Source organism: Caloenas nicobarica, chromosome 3, assembly GCF_036013445.1.
Source record: "Caloenas nicobarica isolate bCalNic1 chromosome 3, bCalNic1.hap1, whole genome shotgun sequence".
Lineage (NCBI taxonomy): Eukaryota > Metazoa > Chordata > Aves > Columbiformes > Columbidae > Caloenas > Caloenas nicobarica.
In genome coordinates this window covers 88,610,011-88,624,637 of record NC_088247.1, presented here as the reverse complement: position 1 = coordinate 88,624,637, position 14,627 = coordinate 88,610,011, and the positions used below count along the sequence as shown (strand labels likewise).

Here is a 14,627-nt window from a genome sequence, read left to right as displayed (position 1 = left end):
AAGCTTTCTTGGGCAAGGACAAAACTGCCATGCACATGTAGCATTGTGATTAGCATCTCGAGATGGACTGGCTAATGCACATAAAGTGCACATGGTCTCTTCTCCCAAGCAGCAAGTGATAGGACAAGAGGAAACGGCCTCAAGTTGCACCAGGGGAGGTTTAGATTGGATATTAGGAAAAAAATCTTCATGGAAAGGGTTGTCAGGCATTGGAGCAGGCTGCCCAGGGAAGTGGTGGAGTCACCATCCCTGGAGGTGTTTAAAAGGCGTTTAGATGAGGTTCTTAGGGACATGGCTTAGTGCCAGAGTTAGGTTATGGTTGGACTCAATGATCCTGAGGGTCTCTTCCAACTGAAATGATTCTATGATCCTATGATCTAACAGCTGGCTTCTCCTGCAGCTGCTTTAGCACAAAGCTCGTGTTTGGGAAGGAAGCCCCAAGGACAATCAGAAGTTCTCAGTGGTGGTAACTTGCAGCCAAACAGCAGTGCTGTTGGTGCCTCGGTTTTTTGGGAGATCGCCTTCTTCCCAGGTGAGTCACCAGCAACACAGGACCCGCAGCCGCCAGCTCCGGGCAGGGCCACGGGGGGAGCCTCGGGCAGAAGCGACCTCACAGAGATGGCAGCGGCAGCCCCACAGCGCAGTCCCTCACAAAGATGGCGGCGGCCGCGCGGCCGCGGCGTGTGGCGCCGAGCGGCCGCCTACGCATGCGCAGCTGCGTCCGGGCCGGGGACCATGGGCAGGAGGCGAGAGAGGCCGAGCGTGGCCCGGGAGGTGAGGGGGGCGGCGGTGGTGCGGGGCACGGCCGGACTCGGCTCCGCTCGGCTCGGTTGGGCGAGGTTGCCGCTGCTGAAGCGTTTCACAAGTGGGTGCTGGGTAGGGCCGGGGCAGCGGGGGGCTCGGGAGCGCTGCTGGGACCAGGCTGCGCTGCTGGGACCAGGCTGCGCTGCTGCGACCAGGCTGCGCTGCTGCCAGGCCCCACCGCCATCTTGATGTGCGAGGGTTGTGGCGGGGGCTGAGGTGGGATCGGCCTGCGCTGGGCCCTCCTGTGAGCGCAAAGCTCAGTGTCCCATCCTTCAGGTTGCGCCGGGGAAGGTTCAGGTTGGATATTAGGAAACATTTTTTCACAGAAAGGGTTGTGAAGCAGTGGAACAGGCTGCCCGGGGAAGTGGTGGAGTCACCATCCCTGGAGGGGTTTAAAAGGTGCATAGACAAGTCTCTTAGGTGCATGGCTTAGTGCTAGAGTTAGGTTATACTTGGACTTGACCTTAATGGTCCCTTCCAACCAAAATGATTCCGTGATTCATCCCACGCCTTCGGCTGCGTGGTGGCGTTTGGTGCCATTGCTCCCGCTGAGCCTTTGAGGCCGGGCAGGGAGCAGCGGTCAGCGCGCGTGCCCACGGCGCCGCCTGCCAAGCTCTCGCCCTGGCCAGCAAATCTGTGCACAGCCCGGCCTGCACACGTGGTGGCGAAAGGCAGCAGCGTGCTGGGCACAGGCTGCTGCTTTTGGGGAACGCAGCGATAAACCAGCACGTGAGGTGCTGGTAACTCTCAGCAAGGAGAAGGGGAAAAGACTGATTTTTAAGAGCCTGCCTTGCTTCTGAAAGCTTCATTGTTGCTTTTGTAACCTCGTGAGTGGCAGGAGGGCTGCTGGTTAGCTTTGTATGTGTATTAACAAATTGAGGCATGTTAGTTAAGGTCTCTCTGAAGCAGACTTCATTCCAGCTGCTGCGCGGACCAGTGCTATCTGGGCTGTTTTGGAGGAGGCAGTGGAGAGGGAGCCCGTAGTTCAAGTCTGTGGCTTATGGATACTTTGGGGACAGCAAAACCCTGCACCTTCCTGACAAATGGCTGAAATGGGGCAGAATCAATCCAGTGAACCTCACTGGTCACCTCTGTGTCCTGAAGTCTTTCAGATGAGCATGTGTACAACAGACCAAGACAGCCAGGGTAGAAAGGCCAGGGAAGGGACTTGGGGCTTGTCTTGCATGTTTCGTCAGCTGGTAATGTAGATGTGAGTGTCCTGTGTCCTATGAATGGGAGTTCAGTTTATAGTAGTTTTCCAGTCTATTTCATCTAGTTAAGCTTTCATTAGAGAAACAGACATTTCTGGGCACTCTTACACCAAAGATTGTCCAGAGTCAGTGCCCTGGTGAGACCGCATCTGGAATATTGTGTCCAGTTCTGGGCCCCTCAGTTCAAGAAGGACAGGGAACTGCTGGAGAGAGTCCAGCGCAGAGGTACAAAGATGATGGAGTGGAGCATCTCCCTTATGAGGAAAGGCTGAGGGAGCTGGGTCTCTTTAGCTTGGAGAAGACTGAGGGGTGACCTCATTAATGTTTATAGATATGTAAAGGGTGAGTGTCAGGAGGATGGAACCAGGCTTTTCTCGGTGACAATCAATGATAAGACAAGGGGCAATGGGTGCAAACTGGAACACAGGAGGTTCCATTTAAATATGAGAAGAAACTTTTCCACAGTGAGGGTGACAGAACACTGGAACAGGCTGCCCAGGGAGGTTGTAGAGTCTCTTTCTCTGGAGACATTCAAAACCCGCCTGGACACATTCCTGTGTAGCCTCATCTGGGTGTTCCTGCTCCGTCAGGGAGATTGGACTAGATGATCTTTCGAGGTCCTTTCTATTCCCTAGCATTCTGTGATTCTGTTGATTGTCCAAGCTTTTCCTCAGTGAGGATAGTGGGGAGGGTTGAAATAATCAGGTTTTGGTGGTGGTTGTTTGAGATGTGACAGACAAGGGGAGCTGAGATGGTAGGGCCTACTTTACAAGAAGAGAGATGGTAAAAAGGGTGACCCTGTCACAGACCTGCCGGTTGCAGAATGAAAAGGGACTGATTTTAGCTACCACAGAAAATTCTTGCAAAGTGTCTAGGGACTTGCGGTGTCTTCAGATATATATATATTTTAAGAAGTTGTCATGATAGAACACACTACTTTTGAAAGGATTGTAGAACTATTCTTTGGTGTGTTATAGATGAAAACTTAACCTCTCAGTGCAAAGATGATACTAAAAGATAAAATCATTCCCCCTTGCAGTGGTGAGAAAGGCACTGAAGAGAAGTTAGGGAGGAAGAAAACAAAATCCCTTTAAGGCAGAGGAAGAGAGGGCTGTGTTTCAGGTGTCAGCATGCATGACAACCAAGATATTGATTTCATAATTTAAACTTTCATTCGGTTCAGTATTACCTTCTGAGCTGTTATGATTGTAAAGAAAGCTTTCCAAATTAGTTTTAATATGACATGATGCATGGCTAGCTTTGAAAGGCCTAATCTAGGCAGAGTCATGCTTGTTTAACTGAAGTCATGATGCTAAATGAATGCAATTTTGTGTATGGACACTTATCAGATTAGCTTGCACTTACAGATTGCAGGTGTAATTGATATGACCTGGTTTAAACTGATATAAATGTGTCTCCGTAACATTGTGGTGGTTTAAACTCATGCTACTTCTCCTTTCGTATAGCTCCGTAGTCTTTCAACAGGTAGCCCTATAGACAATGCTGAGCTGCACAGAACTTTCTCAAGGAAAACCATCAGGAAAATGAAAGACTGGGAAGACTGGTCCATTTTGTAGCAAAACAGTGAAAGTGGAATGAGCTTAAGAAAGTGACAAGAATGATCAAAGGGGTAGAAAACTTCTATGCAAGAAACAACTAAGCATACCAGGTCCTTTTAAGCTTGAAAACTTGACTGCAAGGGGACCCAGTATAGGTCTGTATGTTTTGTACGATATTTGTAATCTTAAACAAAGAATGAACATTCACTGTCAATACAAAATTAGGGCAATCAAGTGAAAGTAGCAGCTGAGAAGCTCAGAACAAACAGGAGAGGTTGGTTTTTCTCATAACGTGTGGCTGTGCTGTAAAACTCCTTGCCACAGGATGTTGTAGTCCTTAGAAGTATACTTGTGGCTCAGACAACAACTGAAAAGAAGTCATGGAAGGAAAAAAGGGGGCTATTAAATGCAAAGAGAACACCCTGTGCTCAGGCAGTGCCCGAGCTGCAAAATGTCGAGTGTGTGTTTGGAGAAAGTATTGTGAGGGAGAGTGGGAGGACTGACTGGAAAGCCACTGTGAGGCTGAAGGAGATGCAGGATCAAGCCTTTCCTCCTTTACCAACACTGATCTGCAGGATTTATATTAGACTTTGCTGGTGGATCATCCTCTATTGTGTAGTAGCTTGCCTGGTAAATATTCCCAAGCACACTGTTGGGTGCAGCATCTGCAAAATTATTTGCCAGCATGCAAAATGATTCCAAGAGCGTACCAAAAATGCAAGTGTATCCATGAACTGCAAGTTAGCGTTTGAATTAAAACAAAACTCATCTCTGCTGGACTGATGTTAATAACGCAGCCCAATTTGTGGATGTAGGAACCGCTAATTCTTGTGTGAAAAGAACAGCTCAAGTGTGCTGGCAGGTGACAAGGCATGAGAAGACTGCCCAAGGAAGGGTTTTTTTCTGTGCCCCCACCTCTTCAGTTGGCTTTGATCTGTTTTGTGAGGGTCAGAAGATGAAAACCTCATTACCTAACGCTGTTGGATGTCGACGTATGTGTGATATGGCTCTTTGCCAGTATCTTAATTAGGGAATTCATAAAAGTGAAGGGTGGATGCCAGTTCTTGAAAAGGGCTTTTAGCCTTTCTGCTGGAAAAAAAGCTTTTATTAATTCATTACAAAATGTATTAAAAGGGATCCAGCTCAACTCTGTAAGCAAAGCTGCTTCCTTCTCTCTTTGTCTCTGCCTTTTTGTGAGCCATTTTGGGCTCCCTGCCTAAGATGGTCCCAACAAATGAGATTTGTAATAAGCCTGTAAATCAGTTTAGATTAAAATCCACTCCAGGTCTCTCTGATTCAAAAAGGTCTCCAGGTTGCAAGCATTGCCAGAATTCAACAAAAATGGCTCAGTGCCTTGTCATACCTTTTGGAGCGAGGGAAGCATCTTGTCGTAGATCCCTGTGTGCGTCCAAAGCTGCTGGGACTTGACTTTCTGAGGTGGCTCTTAGGGAGCAGAAGGGCAGCTCTGTGTGCCCCTAGTTTCTGTCTGGATGTGAAGCACCTGTTTCACTTGCCCCTTTCATCTGGCTCTACTTAAAGATGTTGCTGCAAGTGAAGTCCTGTGTCCCTGCAACAGGCCATGTGAACCTGAGGGGTTGTTGTGTGAGCTTTCTGCGTGCTGCATTTCAGCTCTGTCCCTGAGGATCCTCTTCATGGAAAGGAGAGCTGAGAGGAGCAAGGGTTTGTCTTTGCAATTTATAAGCCACTGTGTTGAGATCACCACTAAGAAGATACGCCAGTGTGAAGTGTAGTCATGGTTCAGCTAGGTGAGCTTAGCTCTTCAATTTCCTGCAGGCCTCCAGTAGGCCTAGTTACATTCCCCAACTAACCACCTCATGTATTAGTTAGTAGGAGGGAAAGCTTTCCATCCACAACAAGCTCAGGTGTGCACCTGATTCTAGAATTGCTCTCCTAGAATTTATAAATGTGACTACTCCTACATTTATACAGTCCTAAAATTACATTCGGCCCTTTGAAGGCAACCGTGAGGCTGATGTGGCCCCCAGTGAAAATGAGTTTGACACTACTGCTCTACAGGTTCTCTTGTGCTACAGCCTTACAGGCTATGGCCCCTCTGGGAGTTTCCTCAGCAGCCCAAAGAATAATCAGTAGTTCTCAGGCATTGCTCTGGTTTCTCCCTGTACTTACCTTCTATTTCTCCCTTTCCTTTGCCCTACAGTGAAGGGTTACTTGAGTGGCTGAGCTGCTGAAAGACTCCTAGCTTGCAGGAACAGATCCCAAATCCCAAGTGAGGCAGTGGCACTGACATATCAAGATAGTGCTCTGCCCATAGTTTGGGTCTGTGTCTGAGGCTCCTTGTGTAAATAAGCCACCTCCAAGAGGCAGATAGTATTGTCTTAATTTATAAGTAGGGAAACTGAGGCACAGGGAATGGGGAACATCTGGGAATCCTCACTCTTACCATCCTTACAACCCCTAATGCCCCGGACTAGCCTGAAGAAAAGAAATAGTGAGGTTCTGGAGGAAAAATATTTTGCTCCTTCAGCAATCTGTTTCTCCTTCCTTGCTTTTTAAAAATTATTTTCTATCCCTTGTGCCCCCAGCTCAGCAAAGCTGATGGTGCAGTTCTAGGGCATGTGGTTTATTAGCAAATTATTGCTCTCCAGCAGGGGACCCAACTTTGGTTTTAAGAGCAGTAAAACCAGTTGAAACTTTTAAAGTTATTATGTGGAATCTGGAGATTTTTAGTCAGCAGAAAGTAAAAGCATTGGCAGAGTTGGGCAGAGTATCCCCTTGTTATGTCTCATGAAATGATGGAAGTCTGGGCAGAGAATGTACTAGTGAGAGCAACTGCAAACTGAGCAGGAGGAGCAGTTCTGGAGGAGAGGATAGGAAGTACAGTGACATGGATAATTTAGTGGTGGGGTTGGCAGCTGACTAACCAAAGCTCTCATTAAATTGTATTATTTAACGTGATTTTTAAATGGGTTTCTGGAGAAGGCGTGGTGCATTGTAATAGTTTAATGGCTAAGGAGGGGACAGGTAACACATGCTGAAATACTTCGTGTTGTGTTTACATGTGAGGGTTTTCAGCAAATAAGAGAGCTGAGACACAGTCATTTGCAAATGGTAGGAGCTGGTGAGGGAGATGGTCATTCTTAAATTGGACGGGATGGACACCCCACCTCCACTCTGCTGCACTCTGCCATTACATTAATTTGCTGGTAAGTGTGGTCAGAGCTGACTTGATGAAGTCCTTGGTTGGCTTCGAAGCAGACTGACATCTCACTGACTGAGTTGTAGCAGATGACGGATAATGATGAGCAGCTGGAGTTTCATAACTGGCACAGCTGGATATGGAGGAGGATCTTTGCCCTGCCCAAATGCATTTTCAGCTAACATGCTTCAAAAAAATCCGTGTCCCCATCCAAGCAAACCCAAGCATTGCCAAACACAGAAGCGCCACTCCCTGTGCTCTGGGATCAGATGATGTGCCTTGGTGCTCCCCGTGGGCTCAGGGGAAGCTGTGCACGTGCCTCTGAGGAGCTTAGCATCTCAACAGCCCTGGCAGAGTTGCCTAATAAGGAGGGACTTTGACACTTAGTAAGATGCAAAGATTGATTTGAGCCTTGTTACATGTGGCCCCCTCCCCAGCTCTACTGTGCTCCTTGCAGAGAGACTATTCAGCTGACTGGCTAAACTGCTTTTCTCAGTCTGCTTTGTTCTCCCCTTTATGTCAAGCCTCTTCTCCCGTCCTGCTTATTTATAACGCTTGCCTGCCTTTCCTGAGCAGAAGGTGTGAGATTGCTAATGAGCTCAGGACAAAGCTGATCCCCAAAGCAGCAATAATTAGGGATCACTACCTTTGATTTGTTTCCCATATCACTGCTTATGAAAGTGTTTGTGCTCTGGGCCACTTCTGAGGCTGATCTCCAGGCAGCTGGTATCTCATTCCACTTCAGTACTTTACCTGGGACTGTGCTGCCTCTTAGCTTCTGGTTTGAGAAGGCTTCCACCACAGAAGAGGCCATGCTGCCAGCCACCTAGCCAGCCTTGGCCTAGCTTGGAGATCCAGATGCAGCAGGAGTGTTGCGCTAAGTAGCTAAAATGAGAGGTCATTGCTACCTCAGGGCTCTGAGGCCATTTTCTTTCAGGCTAGGATGTTGTGTTCACATTATCTGATTAGTCCCACTGTTTCCCTGCTGGAAGCAAGCCTGAAAGACAAAGTTTTCCTAATGATGTCTATGCTGTGGTTGCCAGGCAGAAAAGAGAATGATTCCCAGGCAGAAAAGAGAGTGATTCCCAGGAGAACTGTTGCCGGTGGTAGGATTCACTCCTGGGCAACCCATTTGGACACAAGTAGATCAACCTTCTTGTACTTATCCACAGTTATTCCCCTCCACAGGAAGACACAATGCTAGGGTGGATGTTAGGAAGCCTGAGGAGGAGACACAAGGAGATGACCATCGTTTTTTCTGCAAGGGAACATGTTGCTGCCAAAACTTGGTGCGGTGCAGAGGTGGTGGTGAATGCTCTCTTGAGCATACTGTGCAGACTGCTGTTGCTGTTTTAGATTTAGTTGGGTAGAAGAGATGGTAGGTATCAGTGTTTCCCCTTTGTCCCCTCTTCACCCAACTAGACAGCTGTGAGTGCTTTGTAGTCCCATCCCATGAACTTCTGCATCCATTTACAGCACTAAATGAAGACCTTGTCCCTCAGGCTTTGGCCAAGGCCAGTCTCTCTCATTTTATCCTCTTTTAATTGCATAAAGGTGCCCTAGATCACACCTTTGCTTGCAGAGCCACATGCAAAAAAACTAGAACAGGCTGGAACAGGATCAGATCTTAGCAAAGAGGGCAGCCACACAAGTGGGAGTGTTAGAGCTGGCTTGGCTGTGTCTGGGATTATAATGTCACTGTTTCCTGGGGCATAATACAGGCTGATCTGGGAGGCAATGGGCTGTCTATACTGTGATCTCTGCACAGAGCTGGGGCTGTTCCTCTCTTGATTTGGGGAGAAAGGAGGTAGGGTGGCTGAGCTGCCACCCTTCCCATCTGAGCGGGGATGGATCCACGTTAGCTGGGAGAGGACACGATGGTGACTGGCATGGTGTTTTTCAGATTGACGGACTGGAGGAGAAGCTGGCGCACTGCAGACAGAGCATGGCGGAGGTGGATCTGAAGCTGCGCAGGGAGAAGCTCAGCCCTGAAGGAAGGTATTGATGCCCACCTCCTTTCACAGCTGTGGCTGTGCACTTTAGCTGGCTGTCGTCCTGCTGTAGTACTGAGCAAGGGCTCTTGAAGGGATGGGAATGCGGCTCTCCATGACAAGACTTTTCCCTTGACTTGGAGCTTACTTGGGGAACTTGCCAGGGTGAGAAATTCAGTAATAGACGGGGAGAGCTTTATCTTATCAACAGCCTCACTCTGACCTGCACCGCAACCAGCCAAGCAGTGCCCAAAACTTTCCAGTTCATTTGCAGGGCTGGCTCCTGGCCTGCTAGGAAACAGCTCTGTGAGTCTGGCAAAGGTTCACTGCACGCTGCTACTCTTGCCTTGCCGAAGCTGCCTGAGTTCAGTCAGAGGAGATGTGCCGCAACTCTGCTGAGGGCCAGGCCAGGCTGGGATGCATCTGGAAAAGGGGCTGAGGGCAATGACTCTATCTTTGCCTGCATCACAAATGTGTCTAGATGTAGGGATGCAGTGACACACTGTCTTTCCTTGGGAAGAGGGACAATTCCCCTGAAATCTGTCACTGGCACAGAAGAGGCAACTGTAGGCTTCTAGAGCTGAGACTCAAGCAAGGACTTTGACCTGGATTTTGTAGCAGACACAGGCAGAACCTGCTATTTCTCTAGAGTGTGAAGCAAGAGATGCTAGATCTCCCAGTTGATTCTCAGATCTGTCTGCTTGAGGGCATTCATCCTGTCACCAGCATCTTACTGCTCTGCTCCTAGTAAAAAGCCTGGGAAGCTCAGTCGTAGGCCCAGGGAGTGGTACCGTTGGTCCTGCTGTCTGCTTTCCAGTACTGTCTTACAGTTAGAAGTGATACTAGCAGTGGTGGCATCTTCACACCCCAATATTTACCAGCCTCAAGTTATCTTCTTTGTTCTTCCTTTCCACACTGTTATTTTGCTCTGTCTGCCATTCCCTGAGCCAGAGTCTCTCTTTCTTTCTTCTCTCTTTACTGGGGTTTAATATCCCAATCCATATCTGGACAGCATCCTGTGCTTCATCTCTTTAGCTCCTCATCTCACCCATCCTTCATCTAGGCCTAAATTCTTACATTTACTCTCTGTATTCTTTATCTGGTACTGAGGCAGCTAACAACCAAACCTACAGCCGTGGTAACTTGACAGGATGGAATTAATCTGTATGATTTCTCTCTGAAATACAGGGCCTAGAGCAAAGAATTAGGATTTAGGGATTCCTGGGGCCTTTTCTGAATTTTACAACTTGTATGGAGATGGAAACAGAAATTCTCTTGCCCTAATCCAGACCACTCGAAAAACCCCAGAGGAAGGTAACATGATCAAAATTATTGATTCAGTGAGCAGTACACAAAGGAGAGCTCTGCTTTCCCATCTTGAGTTCAGTTGTCATGGTTTCTTCATGTCTCATTCTCAAAGCCTCTTCCCTTGACTCTCTTCACAAGGCAAGTTTCTAAGTAGAAGCTCAGTTATGTTGATAAATCTGACTTCTCGCTGCCTCCTGGCTGCACTCTGTGTTTCCCCAGTTGCCTTTAAGAGCCCGTTCCTCTCCTGCCCTGATGTAGCCTGCTTTCTTGCCATCCCTTACTTAACTAGCTGTACACAGAGATCTGGATCTCTTTCTTCCTACAGGTTCTTGCTTTGCCCCAAGGGGAACAAAAAACTCTGTTACACTTACTGTCTGCTCTGAACCAGGAGATAATTTGTTAGTGCACGTTTATTTATACGCACACAGTCTGAAAAGAGTGACCATGCCCTCACTGCCATAATGGAAATGCTGCTGCTTTCAGGCAATTTGTTTTGCTTTTATATGTTAAACTGTATATTAATCATCTTGTGTAGTTTAAGACAAGGGCTGGGTTGGCCTGGCTTATTCTTTATTGTTATTATCCTAAGTCTTCAGTCTAGTAACAGGTTGTTCAACTGGTGGTTACTGGGCTTGGATTCAGCTTGTTTCCTTGAGGTGAGCTATTTGTGTAAATTGTATACCTCTGTCGAAGGGATCCCAGCTCCAGTCAGCGAGTAGAATTAGTGTTCCAGCCCTGAGCCAGATGTGCTGGAGGTGCAGGATCCTACAGAGAGTGTGTAAGGACCCTGCCCAATCCCACAGCTGTGGCAGAACTTCCTACCCTACCTGGGAACAGAGTAGGGGGCTCTCTGACACACAGACCCCTTCCTAGCCTGCTCACATACACTGACACTGTCCTGAAAGTAGAGAAATGAAGCAGTTTGGGGGAATGCAAAATCAGTCTGAAACTGTTGCATCTCTTCTCTTGCACAGCTAGGGGTTTCTAAACTGTCACTTCTCCATGGTGAAGGGTGAGAGGCTCATTCTGTGAGCAGATATACCCTGTAGTGGGACAGTCTCTCTTCCATCATATAAGAAAAGAAATAGGTTGTGTTGTGCCTCGCAGGTAACGAACTCTTCTTCTCATTACAGAAAGTCACTGGAGAGAGAGAGAAACTTACTAATGACCAAAGCTGACAACTATGGTAAGAGCTTCATTAAAAATGGTCCCTCTGGGCTGGATGGGATCAGTACTGCAGCTTAGCTTTGTCTTCAAGCTCCTGCTACCTCTGACTTCTGCCTTTGAATTTAGGTTCAACCAAAGGGAGACAGACTGTGGGAAATCTGGTCAGCATATTATAATAGGAGTCTGGATCCTCCTGCTTTACCTGTGCTATTATAGGGAAAAAATAAGCATCGGCTAATGAAGAGGGAAAGATATCCCTTTCACATACCCCAAATTACCAATCTTTAGATAATCTTAGCCAACAGATTGACTTGAGTGGCTTTTACCATCCTCTCTTCTTTTTTTTTTTTTTTCTTTTTTAATAGAGGCTTGCTAAACAAGCTTGCAAGTGCTATCTGGAGTGTAGCAAAGTATACATTCCTTGGGGGAAGGTTCTCACTGCATCAGTTTCTGGGGCCATTCAGCGCATGAGCATAGGGATACACTGCATGGATAGCACACTGATGTGCTACCTGCAATTCCAGAGAGCCAGGGTCTTTCCTTGCTGCAAGCCCTGCTGTTGACAGTTAAAATGAGAGTCCTACTGAGCTACAGCACTTCCATTCCCCTGAGGATGCTGCTTTGCATGTCTTCAGACTCTTGGTGTTGATAACTGCTTGACAGCACTCTGCAGCAGCGCAAGCACCAGAGCTTACACAAGGGAAAGAAGCAGAAGTGTTCTTGTAGGCCTGGAGAGTTGAAAGCTGAGGCATGGCCGGAAAATTTATTTTAACTCATGTTAAAGGACTGCTTCCAGAAGACTAATAGGTTTTTTTAAACAGATTCCAAGCTGTTCCCTGAGGGCCTGCCACTAGAGATGGCAGAAGACCCTGCTTATCACTGCCACCCTGTTATACCAGCAGTCAGCCATCACTGTGAGCATCAACCGAGCAGGCTGACAGGCTGCTCAGACAGCAGCAACAGCCTCACCTTATGGTGATGGCTGCTCCTCCTGGAACAGAACAGACAGTGCATGCAGCCTTTTTACATGGCCTCTGATTAAATCTCTGCTTATTCCAGCTGACACACTCGAGGCTGTGAACTGCAGTTGCTGACAATGGCATTGCTCCATCAGTTTAAGCTGGCACTGCTGCACTTGGGGTTACGTGACCTCCTGCCCCTACCACTTCGGCAGCCTTGCAGATTCAAGCAGTTTGCTCTGTGGTTGCATGAGAATGCTTGTAGCACGTGAAGAATGGTGGCAGAAAGAACAGCTAAAAGCCTCTTTTGATAGCAGCCCCAGTTTGGGAAACTGCAGCAGCAGGGCATTCCCGTGGAGGCTGCTGGTGCAAACTGCAGAGGCAGTAACTGATGCAGTCACTGCAGCTGAGTTCAGCAGCAAGAGCAGTCTGGCTCTGGAGACAGTCTGCACCCAGCCTTGCCCTGCAAAATAATTACTGCTGCTTGGCCATGCAGTGTGTAATGCTGTAGGCCTCACTTCTTGCCTATACCGAAGTCTTGTGGAACAGAACTAGTGAGAATGGTGTTCCCACCTTTGGTAAAGGGAACAGAGCAGACTTGGAGATCATTAGGACTCCATACTTTTGGTAGCCACTTCCTTCTTCTCTCTGCACCTTTCTTCTTTTGTAAACCAGGGCCAGGGAGAGTGACCTGTCTCTAAAAAGCTGCAGGCCCCCAACAGAACAGGTGTCCAGGCTCAGACCTATTCCATACTCATCCTTCTGTGCAACAAGGAAACCCAGATTCTGCAGCATTCAAAGGTGGCCACAGTTGTATTTAAGTAACTTCAACCACAAGGAAAAGGTACCAGACTGTTACATCTGGAAGACAGTAAAAATATTACTTTCCACCCTGTCTCCATCATTCTTTTAGGGAACAAGCAATTATTCCAATGACCCATTCTGTCTGTAGTGGGGTCTTACAACAAGGTCATTTGCAAACAGGAACTGGTCTGGCACTGAAGTATTCCCGAGCACAGCTACTGAGATTGACAGGATGAGCGTTACCAAGTTCACTTCCTATTCAGCACATCTGATAATGAGCAGCTTTGCATACTGATCCCAAAAGAGTTGCCCGTGGCCAAGGTAGCATTGTGCTTTTAAGACAGTTTTAAAAGGAGATGTAGCTGCAATACAAAGAACACTCACAGGCAAAGCTTTTGTTTGTTTCCCAGAGAAAGAACTGAATGCGCTTCGTAAAGAAAATCGCAGGAATGCTGCCCTTGCTGTGGCCATGGGGTTGCTGATTGCTCTTATTTACGTCTGCTGGACAATGTGATTGCACTCAAGAATTCTCCCTGCTGACCAAATGACTGTCCTGCAAGGAGCTCTTCCTCCTCTCACCGCTGTGCTTCCCCCAAGGGTGAGGATCAGCGTTTCAAATTGCTATTCTGATTTATCCTCTCCAAGCCTCATTGTAGGGAAGTTTTTTCTCAAGAACTGAGGGGGACAGGAGACAAACCAGAAATTACAGCACGCTTGCGACTGGGAATAGGGTCAAGCAGACCTCAAGGTGCTGCCTTACCCAATATGCAGTCCAGACCACCCAGCCTGATGCAGGAAAGCAATACGTTCTCCCTTTTGAACAGGACCTCTGTGGTTGCAGACAAGTGCTCTCTGCCCAGCCCAGTTGAATACATGCCACCTTCTTGGTTACTGTGACTCAGCCAGAGACTGAAGGGACACCAAGCTCTTTGACTCAAAGGGTAACTTGGATATTGCGACCTAAAGATTCCACCTGTCATCAAAGCTGAGCTAAACAGAGATGTTTCCTCCTCCACACTGACTTACAGGACCAAAGGAATCCTACCTCCACAAAAACTGATGGGAGGTTGGTATCTCTTCTTCTGCAAGCAAGTAGCATCCAATTTGAGATCTGGGTGCTTGGGCTTTGAGAAGATGTACCTACCCCTCCAGTGCAGCAGAGCGTGGTAGCCTTTTTTGTGCCTCTGAGAATCTACACTTGCAGAAGAGAATTGACTATCAACTCCCAGGGATGGAATTGCCTCTGCAGGGCTTTAAATAAAATAATTTGACCTTCTAACTTCCTGGTTTTCTTTTTTTTCCCTGTTTTGTAACAAAGCTCTCAGCTACTACTTTATTCTCACCTACCGTCTCTCTCCTGAGACACGCTACACCACAGTAAGCCTAGACTGGGTTAGGCACTTAACATCCCTGCTCAGCAAAGTTTCACAAGTGGGTTATTGCTCTGTTATGGCCCAGAATCTACTTGAGTGCTTGCTTCTTTTGAGTGGAAAAGCAGCCTAGGATGCTACAGAGGGGTGCTGGAGACTGTCCCATGTTGTCCCCTTATTCTGATCCAGTGACATACACTAGGTAGCCCTGAGTGTGCTCTGACTTACCAGGAAAGCCTTTAAAATGGGACTGCCTTGAAAATTTAACTTGTGCAA

At 47.6% G+C, this 14,627-nt stretch overlaps 1 protein-coding gene across 1 annotated transcript; it reads left to right on the top strand.

Moving 5' to 3' along the window:
• The first annotated feature begins 703 nt into the window (after positions 1-703).
• On the top strand, positions 704-14,247 carry CCDC167 (coiled-coil domain containing 167). The gene is made up of 4 exons (XM_065632382.1): positions 704-774; positions 8,656-8,750; positions 11,185-11,237; positions 13,392-14,247. Exons 1-4 carry the CDS (start codon positions 736-738, stop codon positions 13,493-13,495), a joined length of 291 nt encoding a protein of 96 aa, XP_065488454.1. The 5' UTR covers positions 704-735; the 3' UTR covers positions 13,496-14,247.
• Positions 14,248-14,627: the final 380 nt, after the last annotated feature.